Source organism: Urocampus carinirostris, chromosome 3, assembly GCF_059441175.1.
Source record: "Urocampus carinirostris isolate Australia breed hairy pipefish chromosome 3, RoL_Ucar_1.0, whole genome shotgun sequence".
Classification (NCBI taxonomy): domain Eukaryota; kingdom Metazoa; phylum Chordata; class Actinopteri; order Syngnathiformes; family Syngnathidae; genus Urocampus; species Urocampus carinirostris.
The window spans coordinates 26,352,318-26,372,221 of NC_142351.1; the positions used below are offsets into that span (position 1 = coordinate 26,352,318).

The 19,904-nt window shown below is 38.6% G+C and overlaps 1 protein-coding gene across 1 annotated transcript in view; it reads right to left on the reverse strand.

Annotated features, from left to right (window-relative positions):
- esyt1a (extended synaptotagmin-like protein 1a) overlaps positions 1–19,904 on the reverse strand; it is a 29,582-nt gene that overhangs the window by 1,768 nt on the left and 7,910 nt on the right. The window contains exons 6-28 of the mRNA XM_088331259.1: positions 17,992–18,081; positions 17,626–17,681; positions 15,438–15,558; positions 15,137–15,313; positions 13,009–13,091; positions 12,850–12,898; positions 12,542–12,631; positions 11,181–11,276; positions 11,042–11,113; positions 10,873–10,959; positions 10,614–10,763; positions 9,092–9,274; positions 8,822–8,998; positions 8,650–8,732; positions 8,534–8,582; positions 8,373–8,462; positions 7,664–7,759; positions 5,274–5,345; positions 5,118–5,204; positions 4,875–5,021; positions 4,007–4,131; positions 3,840–3,932; positions 3,635–3,766 (exon numbers count right to left, since the gene is read on the reverse strand). Of these exons, the coding sequence (XP_088187385.1) occupies positions 3,635–3,766; positions 3,840–3,932; positions 4,007–4,131; positions 4,875–5,021; positions 5,118–5,204; positions 5,274–5,345; positions 7,664–7,759; positions 8,373–8,462; positions 8,534–8,582; positions 8,650–8,732; positions 8,822–8,998; positions 9,092–9,274; positions 10,614–10,763; positions 10,873–10,959; positions 11,042–11,113; positions 11,181–11,276; positions 12,542–12,631; positions 12,850–12,898; positions 13,009–13,091; positions 15,137–15,313; positions 15,438–15,558; positions 17,626–17,681; positions 17,992–18,081 (2,405 nt within the window). The remainder of the gene's footprint in view (positions 1–3,634; positions 3,767–3,839; positions 3,933–4,006; positions 4,132–4,874; positions 5,022–5,117; positions 5,205–5,273; positions 5,346–7,663; positions 7,760–8,372; positions 8,463–8,533; positions 8,583–8,649; positions 8,733–8,821; positions 8,999–9,091; positions 9,275–10,613; positions 10,764–10,872; positions 10,960–11,041; positions 11,114–11,180; positions 11,277–12,541; positions 12,632–12,849; positions 12,899–13,008; positions 13,092–15,136; positions 15,314–15,437; positions 15,559–17,625; positions 17,682–17,991; positions 18,082–19,904) is intronic.

Consider the following 19,904-nt stretch of genomic DNA (forward strand, 5'->3'; position numbering starts at 1 on the left):
TTTGTGACGAAAAATATGCCCCTTTTCTTGCCAATCAGGACATGCACGTTTAGAAGGTAAGGAGTCATTTTGCCAGAATAAATTTCAATTTGCTCAAAAGGTATTTCTATACAAGGTGCAAATACTATGCTTTATTGTTACATTACATTTTTCCCCAAAAAAAAGATACAAAGTCATTTTGGTGATGTTTGCGTGAGTGTATGCTTGGGGTATTTTACTCTAGGGGACATTTTTTTGCCACAACACCGGTAGATTACAAAATCAACCGAGAAGACAGAACAAAATAGCAGCTCAAAGAAAATCACATTTTGCAGATTACAAGTTGCAAATGGTGAAATATGCTGCCGAAAAGCAGAAAGAAAGTTAGAGTTAGCAAGACACTGAAACTGGCTAAAAGCCAAGGTGATGATGAGTCTGACATAAGTGACGTAGAAGCGGAAAGACGAAACGAACGGCGGGTCGTCTACTCTGACACCAAGGATGAAAATTTCATTGGATTTTGATAGTTGGTAAGCATGTTATTTATGCTAGAGGTTTTTGAATAACTCTTAATATGCTACTTTGTTACTGATGAACATGATTGAAATATGCATGTACGAATAACGTAAGTATACCGTGTTCACTATTTTTATTTTAAATTGACTTGACAGGTATGTTTTGGGGAATTTATCAAATACATTTTCCCCCAAGGTTTGACTTATTCATGTTTTTTTTCCTTCTTAATTATGCATATTTTGGCTGGTGCAACTTATACTCCGGAGAGATGTATTATCCGGAAAATACGGTATTTCCTTGATTTTTGCGGTCAATCTGTTTCATATCCACCCATACGAAAATATATCAATGAAACAAACAAACTACAAGTCAATTACTAAAAATAAAAGCTTCAGGTGTATCAGCTGACTTTTTCTGGTACATTTTCTTTTTATTTTTCTCCCCTTACGGCGAATACTATTATTACAGTGGGTGCAACAGTTGTATCCTTCCATATGTACTGTAAGTCTATGTCTATGCTTCTGGCAGGCCACCTTATAAACTGACGGGACCGAGCAATGAAGACCATTATGTACTCAGTCGATTTAAGTGAGTGATATGAACGAAATAATCCTTTAATTAATGTCAAAAGTTAAATGCGGAAACCATCTTTGATGTCACTTTGCTTGCAAACGAAATATATACAGGTTTATTCTTTTTTTCCAAACAATTTCGTTTAGATTGCTCCAATCAGCACCCAGGAAACAAAGAAGTTATTCGATTGCTTTGAGTGTACTTGCATTCTATAAGTGATGCCGAAACTCTTCTGCTTAATGTGCACACACAATATATATATATATATATATATATATATATATATATATATATATATATATATATATATATATATATATAAAACACATATGTCTCAGGTTTGAAACTGAATGGAAACATATTTTGGCCTGGAGAGGGACGGACTCCATAAGGCAGTACTTTCCCAAGACACACCATAGGAAATATTGCCCCTACGATCCTAGTGGTCAAGTGATCCAACCAACCAACCAACCATACATATATCCACCAATGGAAAACATAAGATTTTTGTATGTTGGGAATATAATTTTTAATTTAATTTAAATAATTGTTTTCCTTAAAATCGTTATCAAAAATAAAAGGTAAAGTAACAAAAAAGTAAAATGAGTAAAATTAACTCTCAGCGAAGCAAACAACAAATGTGATTTGGAAATTGATCACTTTAGTACGTTCTTAAATTAATTGCAAATTCACTGATAATGAAAGAAAGACACAAATCGGGTAAGGGTGTTAGTCAAGTCGATGTACCGTATTTTCTGCACTATAAGGCGCACCTAAAAGTCTTAATTTTTTTCAAAAGCTGACCATGCGCCTTATAATACAGTACGCCTTATATATGGATCAATATTAAGTCGCAAAGTCTTGCAACTAATGAAAGCAGCCGCCGACTAGATTTTCCCCCGAACGCGAAGTAGTCCGCGGTGTATGCTGGGATTTATATACCGGCGTTTCATTGGCTAACCAATGTGTCAATCATCATTTGAATCCATCACTATTGGTTAAAGTTATTCGGAGGTAAAGGGGGCGGATCCTTTTCATCATTTACGGGCTCGCATAGGCTAAAGGGGCAAAACAAACCCTGCAATTGGCCGAAAAAGATGTGTCAATCATCAGTTGAATCGATCACTATTGGCTAAAGTTATTCGGAGGTAAAGGGGGCGGATCCTTTTTATCATTTACAGGCTGGCATCGGCTAAAGGAGCAAAACAAAGCCTGCAATTGGCCGAAAAAGATGTGTCAATCATCAGTTGAATCGATCACTATTGGCTAAAGTTATTCGGAGGTAAAGGGGGCGGATCCTTTTTATCATTTACAGGCTGGCATCGGCTAAAGGAGCAAAACAAAGCCTGCAATTGGCCGAAAAAGATGTGTCAATCATCAGTTGAATCGATCACTATTGGCTAAAGTTATTCGGAGGTAAAGGAGGCGGATCCTTTTTATCATTTACAGGCTCGCATAGACTAAAGGGGCAAAACAAACCCTGCAATTGGCCGAAAAAGATGTGTCAATTATCAGTTGAATCGATCACTATTGGCTAAAGTTATTCGGAGGTAAAGAGGGCGGATCCTTTTTTATCATTTACAGGCTGGCATAGGCTAATGGGGCAAAACAAAGCCTGCAATTGGCCGAAAAAGATGTGTTAATCATCAGTTGAATCGATCACTATTGGCTAAAGTTATTCGGAGGTAATGAGGGCGGATCCTTTTTATCATTTACAGGCTGGCATAGGCTAAAGGGGCAAAACAAAGCCTGCAATTGGCCGAAAAAGATGAATGTGAATAGCATGTTGGGTTGACGGCATAGAGAAAACAGTATTTTACTTTTCTGTACTGTATTTGTAAATCTTTTACCCTCCTGGATTTACTACACTCACGGATATAAGAGGACCATGGTTGCACATTATTATTGAACACAACGACTTCGGTGAGCTACTCCGGCTATATATATTCCCAGTATCTTGTTTCAGAGTGATATCGATGTTTCTGTGATGGGTCTTTTTTTAAATTAAACTCAATTCCAAGTGTTTATTGTCATATGCACAGTAAAGTTGCGAGCAAAAATGAAAATAGAAACTAAGGAATGGTTGGCATTTCTTGAATTCCAAGACTTAACCCTTCCGAATGATATTTGGAACGATGCATTTGAGTGACATCGTACGGACACCGCATCCTCACGTGTCTACGACACGTATTTGCTTCTTTGCAAGCTTTCGGAATGTTAAGGGGGTAATAAGTTTGACTGAACTATCTGACTGTTTTGTCGACGTTCCCATTGTAGCGCCTTATAATCCGGTGCACCTTATGTATGGAAGATATAGGACCAAAAACTATTTTTTGGGGGTGCGCCCTATAACCTGGTGCGCCCTATAGTGCGGAAAATACGGTAGTCTTATTGTCTGATTTTAAAAAATTATAATAAAAATTTGGGCATTAACAGAGCACATTTCATTTTAAGCGTGAAGAAATTTTGCCTAGATAACGAATGCCAGTATAATTTTCTTGAAACAAAAGTTCTGTTTTAAATTGTAGATAAAGATTGAAGCAACACATTTGCATTTTTGTCCAACCTCTCATTAAATTCTGGGTTGAGGTCCCTCTTCTTGGTGGCAGTTCTCCTCTTCGTGGTGGCTTTCTTGTCGGGCAGCAGCATAAAGGTAACATAAGAGTCGGCTCCGTCTTTGGAGCACGCTGTCAGGGCTCTGCAATGCCATACAAACAATTTTCAGCAAGTGCTCTTTGTGGGAAAATACAAGTGAGATATCAAAGTGAGACCTGCATGCATGAACAGTGATGAAAAGTCTGTTCTCTTCTGTGGAATATCCAAGGGTGAGCTTTACTTGGCTTGTATGTGAGGCGTCGTTGCCCCTAAAGATTAAAAACAGATAATACTCATATACTACCAACGGTAATTAGTGCTCACTGGTAAAAATATGACTCACATGGTGAATCCGCTTCTGTGTTTTAAGTCCAGATGGGAAGGATCCCATCTGGGAATCACCATGTCTGCAATGCCGTCACCATCTCCAGGGGCCCTTCGGCATACCGCCAACTGAGTGTCCAAGATCTGCGAACAGAATGTGAGATTATGGACAACCCAAAACTTTGTTACTTAGCGGGATTTTTAACACCTACTGGGGTGTGGGGGGAGGGGGGATCACTGAACCGGGAGAATTACAGGGCAATTTGTTAGGTACACATAATAGACATAATAAAAGACTACTTGGTTTTCAAATAATTATTCAGCAGTATTTCACTAATGTGTTTATTGTTTCAAGTGCTATGCATGCTCTTGATGAACCTTTTGTCACTTTCGTGTAAGAACATAAAGAACCAAAGAATACATCTACTGCATCCTTGCAAGCTCATAATTATTCAATGTCTTCCTTCCTTATTTTGAGTGTCTACTAAACTATAAATCTATCATTTATTCATCCTTATATATAAAAAACAGTGATGTCTGAAACCACATTTTCAAGAGAGAAGCATACATTTTGAGTAAACAGCAATACTTATACCACATACCCATTATATATAAAATCCTCTTCTCTCTGCAAAAAAGGACTTACATTTCAAGTAATACCTTTAAATATCGACAACATGTTTTTCTTTATATTGTATTTATTCAAAGTCAATATACCATCATTTTAATTCCAATTTACCTATTGTAAAAAGGGTCACTACAAAGGCAGCCAGCACTGTTACCAATATCATAAAAAGGCTGGTATCAGCACCAACACTGATACCTGTTCTCTGTACTCCCCCGTCCCTATCAGAAATTACAGTAAATGTAGTCAACAATAACAGCACCTTGAGCACCACCCTCAGTAGGATTTGACTCTCTGGCAGTGCTCCATCCAAGGCAAGCCAGCGATCCAAAACCAAGTTCGGCTCGGCCATCACCTCCCGGAGTGCAAGAGTCAAGGACCCAAGAGTTTGGCCCCAGCTGTGAGAAAGCTAATAGAGAAACACAAACGCACAGTTCATTCTCTGTCTGACAATTAATTCATCTAGAGAAAATGGTCAGACGGATGACGAATTGGTGACTCTTACTTTCAACGTGAGCGTCTCTTCTCTGGGGTCCCGAACCAAAAAATGAAATGCTTCGTCCCATCGAGGCGTTGTCGACCGCTCAGACACCTTCACAAAAACAAGTTGATGGAACCCGGGCAATGTCGGGATTCAAATTCTCACAGTGTGTTGTCTTACCTTCGTTCGGTGGGACACATTCTTAAGAATTACCTCAGCACCAACTTTTGGTTCCTTTCCGCTTTTCTTCAACTGAAATTTCAAAGTGGTGGAAAAACAAAACAAAAAGATTTTGAGAGAACTTAAAGGTTTTCAGAATTTACATGTAAATTTGGATTTTTTTCTCTCAAAAACATTAGGATTATAATTATAGTTTCAGAACTACTAGGAAGAAACATCCCTTTTCTATCATACGACCATTCTGTAAAGTACTCTCGCAACCAATGCTCTCATCAGCCAATTGACTAAATAGCCAAATTCTATACTCAAATTTAGTTTGTTGTTATCAAAGCGGATGGTTAAGCAAACGCTCTCTCATTATTTTTGGGGGCTCCGCTAGCTGCTCTGCTAAGGGCCCGGTCACACAGCCTTTTGCGTCCGTATCGCGGGTAAAATTTTGCGATTTTTTTTTGCCCGTGGTTGCCCGGGGTAGAAAATGCGCAAAATTGGCCAACCCCCTGTTCATCCGTTGTATGCCCGCAAAAAAGACGCCGGCGACTGTTCCGCTTCCTCATCGCGTCAGTTCCACGTCTTTTCCACGTGTGGACCACGGGTATAAAAGCTGCCGAGCCGGGCTGTAGAAATCATAACCGCTCAAGACACAGTCCCGTGAAGATAAAGATTTCAAGCTATGGCACCGAAGAAGAAGCCAATATGTTATTATTGTAATAGTTTTTCATTTTTATTTTATTATCTTGTTATGAAATGAAAAGAAATGTCAAGAAATAAAAATGGATTAAGACGAGGTCACTACGGTGACGGGGATCCATGTTCACCCCTTGATGTCTCGAGCACAACTGACGTGTGTTCGGCAAATCGCGCTGTATATATGCGGAGAAAGGCGTTTGACCGTCACACGCGTTACACACGCTAATTCACGTGATAACACCGCGATACAGGCGCAGAACAAACGTGATATGACCGTGCTCCACCCGCGATTACCCGCTAAAATTTTGCATCCTACCCGCGTGTAACCACGTCTTGGCCGCGGCCGTAGCACGTCCTAGCACGTTCGTACCGCGTCTTTACCTCGTGTGTACTACGTGTGCCGCCCGCGGTTACCCGTGGTCTAAAGTTTTGAGCAGCGCAAAACTTTTTCGCGCGGCCAACCGCGTGTGAATTTCTTGCCGCGTGTAAAGCACGGCTGTATCTCGTCTGTATCGCGATCTCAAAGCGTCCAACAGCGTCTGCTTCACGGGCAGAAATTTCTGGCCGTGATTCAGCCTCGATACGCCTGTGAAAGGCTGTGTGACCGGGCCCTAAGCAACGATTATTTTCAGATGTTGAAAAGCAGGAACAATAAAACAACAACAGAAAAAGGAGCTTTGGTTGATGGTATGTCTGACAAATAATCACCCTTGGCCATCTGCACTCTAGTCAGCATAAAATTAATGATAATAAAATAAAAGAAAAACTCAATAAAACTTCACTTATGTACAATTTTTGAAGTGATTTTTTAATTATTTTAACCTGGTGTTCAATAGACACCAGAGCCAAATATAAGCATAACTGGTTTTGCTGGGACTAGTATTTTACAACATTACCTCAAACCGGAACCAAGTATTAACAATATTATGCTTTCCTAACCCCTATGCAGCATAGACAGATTGAAACAAATAACCATTAAACACTTTTAATCGAATTTAATAAATGTGTTTTCACAATGAACTATGGTAACCTAACTGAACTAAAGTCTATAGGCTATTTGTGGATCATTGTACAATTTTTAGAAGCTTGTAAAGAGTACTCAAATTCACATCTGCTACTAATGAGTTTAATATACTGTTTAGCATTCAATGAAATGTAAAACTTCAAATCAACGATATAAAATGTAACAAGTAACATCTTTTTTTTTAGACTTATGGTTCAAATTTTGTTCACTTTCCATACATTATTCCAAAGTAGCGGCTGTAAAATGGTCTGTGATTAGTAGTTTCTTGTTTGGCTCTAACGGATAAGTTTGGGACTTAAAGGCTGAGATTTTCCAGTGGGTTACGAAGTCTCAACCACCGCAAATGTTGTATGTTGTAGAAATCTAAATGTTAATGCTGATAAAAAGTTGCCCTAGCAGATACTAATGTGTAAACAATAAGGAATAACTGATTTAGGAATAATCCTATGCATCCTGCACAATTTTTGGTCTATGTTGCCTTCAGCGGAGAAAGTTTGGCAGCCATGCCAACCAACGGGTATGTAAATACATTATTATTATCATCATTATTCTCTTTGTACATAAAACTTACTTTATATTCTCAAATATGTAATCAAAATCATCCTCAAATGCTCCATGATGATAGTCAGTAAACGTTTCCCCGCTTTGTTTTAAGACCAATGTAATGATGCAAACTTACTGGCAGGCCATGAGCACGCTCCACATAAACAAAGAGCACAGCTGCTGACGGTACTACTTTGTTCTGGAATAACTGCTGTGACTGGTACTGCAGAATCTTCATAAAAATGAGGAGAAAAGAAAGAGTATTATTATTTCACAGGCTGGAAAGTTAAAAAAAACAACTTCTACATACATGGTGACAAAACTGTATGGATGTTTTTCTATGAAGGTGGGGTGTGTAGTTTAAGGTGTCTTTAAAAGGTTCGAAATGTAATATTTTCTCTATTAACTATGTGTTGACAATACCCAACTATTTTCAAAGTGCCTTTATCATTTTTTTCCACCGCACCTATCTGCTTTTCTTTTACTTTTACCCTCGCGGTGTTCCGGTCATCGAGTGCGTGACATTGAGGAAAGGGAAGCAAAAGGATGGGTGGGGAGTGATTTGACGCGCAAACTAGTGTTTTTGTTTTATTTTACAATGAAAATGGTGAAAGTAAGAAAGGAACAGTTTCAATTACAGTCCAAGTGTCAACAAGAACCCCTTAATAGATGAAAAAGGAAGAGTTTATTTGTGTGTGTCTTAGAATTTCACATTCTTTTACTCACAACAAAAAAAGCTGCAATGATGATTTCAGACAGAAGATGACATATATATTTTGAAGTTACGGACACCACCTTTAAATAATTCAAACCCGTAGATGTGCTTTCATAGAGATATTTCCAACCTGCTCAAGTCTGGGCAATTCGGAGACCCTTGGCAGCCATTCAAGCAGCAGGTGGACTCTCCCAGACTTGACGTCGTTCAAAGTGTACCACTGTAACAACAACATATCAATGAATCGATGATAAAAAGTAATTCAACTAAATTCTGCAATATGCCACAAACCGTATCGATGAACTGTGCACTGATGATGTCTCGTAAATTCAGTTTGAACCTACAGAGAGTTAATTCAGTTGGGTTCTCTAAAAGGGAATCCTTGGATTTCTAGAATGATGACTCACCTTCCTAGGAAGTCATCTTGATCAATGTCCTTATCAAATAATTCAAACTGGATTTCTTGGCCAGGAAGCTGGGTCAGAATCACCTAAAAATCACACAAACATTGTTTGATGTCTGAGGTGAGCCACCCAAAGAAACACAAACTATTTTTAATAGGAAAAAACAAGATAAAACCTCATAAAGTTCGTTCCAGATTGGATTGAGGTTCTCTTTGATGGTATGGCTGCGGAAGGTCATACCCGCCACACGGATTTTAACGTAGGGGTCACTCTTGCCTTTGACCATACCGCCCATGAAGTTGTCCTTGGCGATCAAGTTTTGGGCCTCCAGTAGATGGATTCGTAGCACACCCTATCGACAAATCAGGCAATGCAGCTTTTGACCATTTTTTGGGTTCCTTGAATGTTTCTGACTGGAAACTGAACAGGAAGACGATTGAATTACCTCAGTTGCAAACTCTGGGTCAGGTGTGGTGTTCTGCGGGCGTGACGGCGGAGGTTTTGCTAACCCACCCAGCCCCGCCGGATTTAACTGCGCTGTGATCCCTCCTTGATCGGGACCCGAACCCCGAGCTAATGGATGGGTTGATGGCGTGGTGGGTGATGCCTCATCGCTGAGCCACAAAACCTTAAGCCAAACAAGATAGTTACATGAGCGAGAAAGTCCCAAAGGGTATCATAAAATAGACATACACAGCATTGTTTTAGGCCTCATTGTGCGAAAAAAATTAGATGACAACTAATTTTGACTCAGGTCAGGGTTCCAATATCTCAAATAGTGATGAGAATTCCGACTCTTTTTTTGAAAACCGGCTCTTGCTGCTCCGCTCATTGAACAGAACTGGCTTTTTCGCCTTCCGAACAGTTCTTACGATTTATTTTGTTTTAAAAGATATATTACCCATAATAATGGAACCTTATGCACCAAATTATTTAATTTTGGAATTGTATTCTATAACTTTTATTTTAGTCTTAATTATTTTAATATACAGCAAGCTTTTTACCAAATTCAAACTTCCACATTGCTTATACCAAGCACACAACACAGAGATGATACCACTCATTTTGGCCTAAAACAAACACCTTTAAGAGTGAGAGGGAGAGAAAGAGAAAGAGAGAGAGAGAGAGAGAGAGAGAGAGAGAGAGAGAGAGAGAGAGAGAGAGAGAGAAAGAGAGAGAGAGAGAGAGAGAGAAAGACAGAGATGAAGAGAGATAAAGAAAGAGAAGAGAAAAAAAACAAAGACAAATATAAAGAAAGAGAAGAGAAAAAAAACAGAAAGAGAAATATAAAGAAAGAGAAAAGGAAAGAACAATATAGAGAGAATGCTAAGGATCACAATAGAGAAAGATAAAGAGGAAGAGAAAAGAAAGAAAGAGGGAGAAAACGCAAGAAAGAAAAAGAAAAGGGACATAGAGAGAAAGAGATAATAAGAGAGAGAAAAAGGGGGTAAGAGAGAGAGAAAAAAGTGAGGCAAAATGAGAGAGAGAATGAGAGAAAAATGTAGTGACAGAAAGAGAGTGAGAGACTAAAGAGAGAGACAGAGCAAGAGAAAGATAGAGTAATAAGAAGAGAGTGAAACAGACCGATAAAGAGAAATAGAGAAAGATGGTGAGAGAGAAAGAGAGAGCAAGAGAAAGATGGTGAGAGAGAAAGAGAGAGCAAGAGAAAGATGGTGAGAGAGAAAGAGAGAGAAAAGGAGGGAGAAAGAGATAGAAAGTGAGAGAGAGAGAAAGTGAAAGAAATAAGTAGAAAAATAGAGACAGAGAGAGACAGAGACAGAGAGAGAGAGAGACAGTGAGAAAGAGAGACAGAGACAGAGACAATGGAGTGAGAGAAAGCGTTTCAAAGGGAGCTGTCTCCTCTTTGATTGGGAGCTCTTGACGTTCACTTCAAAGAGGCGGCTCATAGAGCAGCAGACATTAGCAACAAACCACACTAACAAGGGAACTTTTGTAAAATGACCAACCCGTAGAACAATTTTGATGTAGAGCCGGCTAGCAGAACCCGAGTTCTCCAACTGGAACCACTGGTCCATAGTGAGTTCCGGGGAACCCAGAAGGCGTGACAGGGGTATGGTCAGGGTGCCCAGTGAGAAAGCTCGGTCATCGTCTTTCACCTGATTTAACACATACGTTCCAGGAAGAGCTTGAAAACTTACAGCCACACTTCCATGTTGTAGTGGTCATGTAAGTCAAATGTGAACAAGAAATATAAAAATAAATCACTTGAATATCGATATCTTGTTTTCGAGGGTCCTGAATGAAGAAGGTAAATGCATCCTCCCACACAGGGTTGTGGCAACCATAGCATGTCTGCAAGAGAATCAGTTAAAATATTATCAAATCAGATTTCGTCTTGTAGCAATAAAAAAAAATTGGAAAAATGTTCAATTACTTTGCTCTCTCGAGTTGTATCCTGAATCGAAATCTGCACCATTGGGCTTGGGTCCTTATTGCCTTTCCGCATCTGCAATGACAACAAATTTTATGACAGGAGTTAAAAAGATACAAAAAGAAACAGACAATGATCTTACGGGCAGCTCGTGGGCCTGATCAAGATAGATGGCGAGGATGGCAGCAGATGGGGGATCGGCGGCTTTGCTGGTCAGGTTCTGGTTTCTCTGGATCACCTGAAGAACAAACAACAATAAGAGGAGATATAGCCTGAAGTTGCAACTCATGCACTGCACCGAACTTATACACTCGTCAATAAAATAAGGCTCACTCCCTGTCTGAATAAATGTGATCTTTATGGGAACACTGTGTTACATTTGACCAGCAGACGTTACTGTATAGTGTAGTGCAATTGAAAATGAGTGCTGAAAAGCACAAGGAAGAATACAGAATGCGGAAACTGAAAGTGACAAAATCATTTTTCTTCTTATTGTTTTGCCCAGCCTTTCGCAAAATGTTTGTTTTTAGGGGGTACCCATGGCAAAAAGATTGTGGATAATCATATTACGTATAACAAATTTCTCCACCCGCAAGTCATGAAATAATGCACGTTCATGTATTTTTGCTTATTTATGCTTACTATTCAAATCAATATTGTTTTTGTTACTGAATTACAATTTTTATACCCCTAGTAGGTGCTAAATAATACAAAGTGTCAATTAGAAATGAATAACTAGTTCGAGGGCTAATGCTCAAGTGTGATAATCTCATCATAGAACACTAATAATGCTTCAAATGCCAAAAGTTAAATGTATTTGGTAAAGTTACAGTGTATATTATTTGTCCACAGATGTCACTGTATTGTGTAGCGCATCGAAAATGAGTGCTCAAAGCACAAGGAGGAATACAAACGATGGAGATTTAAAGTGACCAAATAACACAATTTTTCTTCTCATTTTTTCTTGGGGAGGCCCATAGCAGCAAGACAGTGAATGATAATGGCAGATCTCTCTAGGTGAGGCTCATGATATGTAAATTTCTCTTGCAATGAACATTTGAAAAAATGCACGGTTATATAATAGTTAATGTATATTTGCAGATCATTTAAATCAATATTGTTTTTAGTTAATTAGTACCTTTTTTACCGATAGGAGGTGCTAGTCCTTTTAAGCAAAAATATTCCATGGTTATTTAGATTTCTAATTGCAAAGTGAGATGAAATAATCCCAATAAACATTTACATGACTTAAAGTCAATTTGACAAAGTTTTCACTCTATAACTTGGCTCTACTACCTCGACCAATGGACATTCAAATGTAATTTTCTGTGGTTGTGTCAATTTGTGTTGTAATTTTATGTGAATGACGTTCTGTTCCCAAAATCTAAAAACGGTATTAATTCAAATACTTCTATCTTGATATACAGCATAAGATAAACCCACCAACCGGCAGAAGAAGAATATGACGATGGATCATTTATTTTCCCCCGCCCATATTCTAACCTCAGTCAATCTGTCAGCAGAGGACAGTAATGAAAGCCACTCGAGTCGCAGGTGAACACTGCCAGATGGAACATCACTCAGATCGAACCACTGTACACAGAAAAACACAAAACATTTGTCCCTTTCAGACTAGAGACTCCATTTCCAAGAATCTGTTTGATGGGTCACTGGATTTACATGTGACTCTTGGTTAAGGTTACGTGCTGCCAAGATTACAGAACTCTTTTTGATCATTCAAGTGTAAGCACTTAAGTATTAGTGAAATAAAATACCATCATAGGACCTTTAGACCTTTAGAAACAACTTACGTCGTCAACAACTCGGGCTTGTTTCACAATATCAAGATCCACCTTCAGTCTGAAAAAAACACAGAGGAAGCCTAATGAAATGTGCAAGCCCCTTAAAGGAATCATCTAAGAGATTCATAAACATCAGCATCACAAGTTGCATGAGAATGAGTAGGCTACCTTCCCAGGAAGTCATCCTGGTCGGGGTCTTTGTCGAAGACTTCCACTTCCAATTCTTGACCGGGCACTTCATGGACAATCACCTAAACACAAAAACACATAGAACACACATAAATTCACAATGTGGAGACAACAAACGCAATACAGCATAAATAATAATGCCTACAAAACTTTAATTCAAAAATGTATAGAAAGACTCCTCACTACTACACGCTTCATTATCGCTAATTCACTCCTTTGCAGGGAAAAAAATATTTAATAAAAAAAGACCAAAAAAAAGACAGAACACAAACAAAAACAAACAATTAATGTTTTCCGCACCACTGACGAACGTTTCTGGCAGCAAAGATTCAAGCCGATTGGCCAGCACCTCTTGACTTGAGCTATCTAATGCCGATTGGCCAATTCATATCATACCATCTTTCAAACTGTACTGTGACTGGACACCTGCTCTGCGTTCTTCTGCATCATGCTGAGAAGAGTTCTTCATCCCGCCTAAATGATACAACAGCCTCTCTCTCTCTCTCTCTCTCTCTCTCTCTGTCTCTCTCTCTCTCTCTCTCTCTCTCTCTCTCTCTTTCTCTCTCTCTCTCTCGCTTTCTCTCGCTTTCTCTCTCAAAAACGAGGGATCTCTGTATATAAACTTTTGGTCGCAGTTCTAAGTGGCACATTTGTTTGTCCCCATCAAAAACATTTCCGCCAAATTGTGCTTATCACAAACATTGCAACTTCCTGCTTCAATTAAAGCTTGAATCACAAGTAAACTGTGACATGTGCAGGGTCAGAAACCTTCTGAATAACCAGCTAGAGGAAGTCAAAAGCAGCACCATAAGTGCTATATCTTAAGGGCATTTGTTTGCCCCTAGCCAACATTCACTTGTTGCCGGAGAGTAAAAACAAACACTGCAAAAAAAGGTCTTCTTTCACATTATTTTGCTCATTTCAAGTAATTTAGTTTCTCATAATAGTAGCATATGTTTGACCATTTTTTCTCGTAATTGTTTGGGGGAAAAAAATGCATTTTGATTTTGATTATAATTAATTTCTTAACAAGAGAAAAAGCTAAAATATGCAGTGAATAGTGTATTTAACCAGAAAACAGATACATAAAATAAATTCTTAGAAGTACAAGAGAATAAGATGTAGTTATACTTCAAAATTGCAATATTTTTACAGTTAAATATTCTTTACATGATAAACTATTTTAAAAAAGGTAAAAATATATATCTCAGCACTAGATGTTGCAAAATATAACAGACTGTTGTCTTGAACATGGAAAAAGTAAAATCTTGTTCTGTTTGCAAACATATCAGTTACCCAACCGGTAATGCTTGATAGAAAACACTTGTGTTTTACGACTTATGATTTTATATTATACATAATTAATTTCATAATTCCTTTAAACATCATTTTCGAGTAAAATGAGAAAAATAACAAAAATGAGCAAAATTATGTGCCAACAGAAAAACGATTTTGCAATGAAAAATGTCTGGAATTCTGATTTAATTGATAGTAAGCCCCACGATTATTTCAATAGAATATAAAAATGTTTGCAACAATCAAAATATTTTTTTTCTAGACTTAATTGCAGCTTTAGCTGTTTGGTTGTGGCTTGTTATATAGGCAAGGCACAAAAAACCCAGCATCAATTATTGATTAACAAAAACAATAAACTATCTGCACATAAACAGCTGTAAATACAATGATATATAGCAATACATAAGCATGTGCTCAAAGGGAGTACTCTGATGCAGCCCTTTGAGACTCTTTGTGATTAAGGGCTATATAAATAAAAATGACTTGACTTGAAGCGGACGGATCTAACTGCCTACCACTATTTTTTTTTTCTTGCATCGAGAACGTACCGGTATTCAAATCAAAACGAGAAAATATAACACAATAAGTAAATTAGAAAAAAAGGAATATATGACTTTAACATGAGTCAACAGGAAGCTGCAGCAGCATCTGCAACAAGCTAGCCACATAATATGTGAGCAGGCAAAGCATGACTTGCTTACGCATAGCGATGAGCTAAATGTTGCAAATCTCACCTCATAAGTTAAAGTATAACATTTCCAGGCTGCTACCACTACTTTTTTCAGAAGCAGTGTTTTCAATAAACTCTCACCTCGTACATCTCTCTCCACTGGGGGTTGAGATTGCTGTCAACATGATGCGAGGTAAAGATCTGCGTTCCCACACGAAGCACAGCGTATGGGTCCGACTTGCCATCAATCAGTCCCTTGATGACAGTGTCCTTTGCAGTAAGATTCTCGGCCTCCAGCAAGTGGATACGCACAACCCCCTAGTATTTACAGAAATGTGCAGAAAAACATAAGCTTCAGTCTACTACTCCGCACACAGTTATGTGTTTACTGGTGAAATGGACTCCACCAGTTCCCCACGCTATGTATTCCCCAGAAAGTTACCCTTGGGAGAGGGGAGCGAAGCTGTGCAACCTGCAGGTCGGCAACCAGGGGAACGGTGAGACGGTTGGGGAGGACCAGCTGGGAGGCTATTGCATCCATTATCATAGTGTCCGACATGGCACTGCAATGAATGCAAGGATGATGTTGGGGACACACGGGGTTGGGGGGACACACGAAATGGACGTAAAACTGCAAACAGTGACATTAAACTTGCTGGATGTGCACAGTGAGAATGCAATTTTTATTCTTTACAGACACAACAGTGTTTAAATTGTATTATCCCTACATTTGGAAAGGGGAAAAATTACCTTGGCTTATTTTATACAGTTCCACTCCAATTATTTAGAATTGAGTTTAGGTTGGTCCTACATGGCTTAAAACATTGAAGCACAGATCTTTATATGAATGATGTTTTAAAGGGACATTATGTATTATTTAGCATCTGCTAGTAGTAAAAACATATTTAATTGAAAAAAGGTGTTTGGAAAATTATCCATCCATCCATTGTCTGCACGGCTTATCCTCAGTAGGGTCGGGGGGTGCTGGAGCCCATCTCAGCTGTCCTCGGGCAGTGGGCAGGGGACACCCTAAACTGGTTGCCAGCCAGTTGCAGGGCACACAGACAGACAACTCACTCGCTCGCAAAAAAAGAAACCAGGAGAACCTGGACCGGCCAATTAACCTGAAATGCATGTTTTTGGAATGTGGGAGGAAACTAGAGTGCCCAGAGGAAACGGACGCAAGCACTGGGAGAACATGCAAACTCCACACAGGAAGGTTTGATCCCATGACCTCAGAACTGTGCCGCGGATGTGCTAACCACATTGTAAAGCGCTTTGGGAGGGCTTCATTGACTTGAAAAGCGCTATATAAATGCAGACCATTTACATTTTACATTTTACTCGACATAAAGCTCACCTAGAGGGAGCTATCATGATTGCCCACCATCTTACTGCTAAGTGTACCCCCAAAAACCTTGTGAAAGGCGTGGGATAAAAATTAAAAATGGTTTGTTTCGGTCACATCGACTCTACGTATTTTGTATTCTTTCCTTCGCTTTGTAGCACTTGTTTTTAGTTCCACTACACCAGTGGTCTCAAATTCAATTTGCTGGGGGGTTAAGGGAGCTTAGGTGAGATTGGGCCAATTTGGGTTTTCTGCAAGAAAGGCTCGTAAAAAAAACATTGCACTGTTCTCAAATATGTTTTTTAACAAAAAAAGATCTGAAAATAGAAATACCATGAATTCATATAAAAATCAAATAATCAATCGGTAATACATGAATCCATAATTCGCTACATAAACATTTTATTTTCGTGTGAAAGATAGTGCCCCAAACGATCACATACGCAATTGACCCATGGGCCACAGGTTTAAGACGCCTCCATTTCACAATGCAGTGACATCTAGTGGTTGAATACTACACAGTGTCCATTTAAAATAAGTCAGGGAAGAAAGACAACAATATCAAAATGCAAGGCTGGTTTTGACTGAAAATCTGCTAATAAAGCAATGGACTTCATCCAATTGAATGTGTCTTAGCCACAAAACATTTTTTTACGTTCTGTAAAAAATACTGCGCTCAGCTGATGAATATATCATGTATTGTGGTTACGTCAAAAAGTCCTACGAAGGATTCAAAATATTACAAGGACTATGATGCAATTGATTGGCGATATCTTCGAGAGCAGTGGTCTCCAACCTTTTCTGTATCACGGAACAGTTTAAATGTCTGACAATATTTTATGACATTATCAATAATTGCAATAATTATTATTATTATACACATAAATGCACTGTGTAATCACTAAACAACCTGGGATGTACATGACTTATGAAACGGCATTACATTTTAACTCATCATCGCAATATTTTTACTCACTGTTCTATGTTGTTGAATATGTGGGGCCGTGATTTACAATGTTACTTTTATTTTGGTATTGTGTTCTTAGTTTTCGTTTTCAATAAATTGTTTTAATCATGGTCCGTACCATAAATTCAACAATGTGGTACCAAGTAACAATAGTGTGATGATGAGATAAAGTCCTTTTATTTATTTCTGTGTGACCTGGTATAAAATGATCCACATGGCCCAGTACTGCTCCCATCCCCTTGGTTGTGTACCACTGTCCTAGATAATATAATTCATATTGGCTGTGCAGGGTAAAAAGGGAATTTGTAAACTTACTTCAATCCAGGGATATCCAAAAGGTTGGTGAGACCAGTCCAGTTGATATCCAGTTTCTATCACACAGTGAAAGTTGAGAATACATACAGTAATGCAAATGAGAATCAATTAACATTTGCAATGACTAAATCCTCTCCGACAGAGCAGCACTCGACTTGCCAAACATTTAGTGACATTCAAGGTTGAGACTGATAACACTCTTTTAAGAAACTAAATGCTACGCTTAGGACATATTCAATACATTATACAGAAAATATTACATTGCATTTTTACGTGGATAATGTTCTGTTCCCCAAATCTAAGAAGGGCCTTGATGTAAGCACTCGGTCAAATACCACCATCTTGAGAAGCATAAGGAAAACCCACCGGCCGGCGGATGAAGAACATGGTGATGGCGCCGACAAGTGGAACATCTCCAATCAGAGGCTCCAGGATCACTCGCAGCTTCCCATTGAGCTGTGGAGGGAAGCCCAACAGTCAGTCAATGTGATCAATAACTTCAGTTTGGGAAATGTAAGTTGTCAGTGGTGCCTTGGCATACACCGAGCACAATTTAATGTACTCTATGTTTTACGAGTTCTTAAAATTGAGATTGAGGTTTTGGCATGTTGTGAGCAATTCCTTGTTAAAAACACCAAAGTTGTTGATCACGAAACGCCTGTTAAAGTTGGAAGGGGACGACAATTTGTGAATTAAAATAACCACTTCACTTAGCATGTGTAATATTTGGCCACAAGATGTCTGTATTGTAACTGTAACTGAAAATTAGTGCTAAAAAACACAAGGAAGAATACAAACTACGGTGACTCAAAGTGACCAAAGCGTACCATTTTACGGTTTAGTTTTTGGCCCAGCTTTTCACTAGGTTTGGGGGTTTTGGTAGTACCTGTAGCAGCATGATGGCGGATATCATGTCAGCTCCCTCTAGTTGAGCTTTGTGCTATGTAAAATAATTACAAATGTCTTGACCTATGATTTTTTTAGAAAATGCTTGTTTATATGATAACTCATGGATTTTTGCTTATTATTTAAAGGTGGGGTGCGCTATTTCAGGTGTCCCTAAAAAGTTGAATGTTAAATATTGTATATTCCCTTTTAAGTATGTGTTAACAATGCCCAACTAACTTCTTAGAGCCTTTACACTTTTATCTTACTTTTAGAAAAGGTGTTTTGGGCGGAACACTTTAAGTTGGAAGAATGGGGAGTCGAAGGGAGTTTTGGATAGTGACATCAAGCTCGGCCACGGGGGTATTTGTTTTGTTTTTATTTGTAGCATGAAAATGGTGAAAATAGGAAAAGGCCTGCTTCAAGTAGAGTATATACGCCAACTCCAAGAAAAATGAAAAAAGAAGAGTTTATTCGAGAGCATCTAAGAAATGCTCATGCTTGCACACACATCATTAATGACCTGACTGAGGCTGCGATAACGACATAAAACAGGATATGTTTCTTTTTTTCATGAACGAGTCGCTAAGTAGGTGACTTGTCGGCCTCTGTGTGCCCTCCCAATGGCTGGCAACCAGTTCAGGGTGTCCCATGCCCACTGTCCAAGGATAGCTAGGATGGGCTCCAGCACCCTTGGAACCCTACTAAGGATAAGCGGTGCAGGTAATAGATGGATTTGGTAAGTAATACACAGTGTCACTTTAAAGTGGAAGTCAACCAGAGGGATTTTATATTATTATTATTTTAATGCGTTGCCACTAGTCTAAACACTGTAACTTGAGAATGAAATATGAAATGAAGGCAAAATCTGCTTGTATTTACACTATCGCTGGGGGCGACCATTTTGAGAATGACGAAAAAAATCTAAAACACGCCTTTAGAGTTGCAAGCTTAAAACAACAATCAGCCTGAGGCGGTAAAGGTGTCAGCATATTCTATGTTTATTTGTGCATAACAAGGAATCTAGGAATAAATGTCAGAAGGAAAACATATTTTGGAGATTGTATTTCTCTTGTTTATGGCTCTGTGTTCATTGCAAATGTTTTGGAATTGAATATAATATTTCATACCATGCGTTAATAAATGAGTAAATTGTGACCTAATTGAAGTACCTACGATAAAAAAAGAAAAAAAAGAGAAAGAAAAAAGAGAGATAAGAAAAAAAAAACATGCTTTTGTTTTTGGGCGGTCCCTGTTGCAGCAAGATGGCCGACAATCATGTCAGCTCCTTCTCAATGAGCCTTATCTTATGTCAAATAAATACAAATCCCTTGACTTACCAGGAAATTCCAAATACACGTTTATATGCTAGTTCATGGTTTTTTTTTCTTATT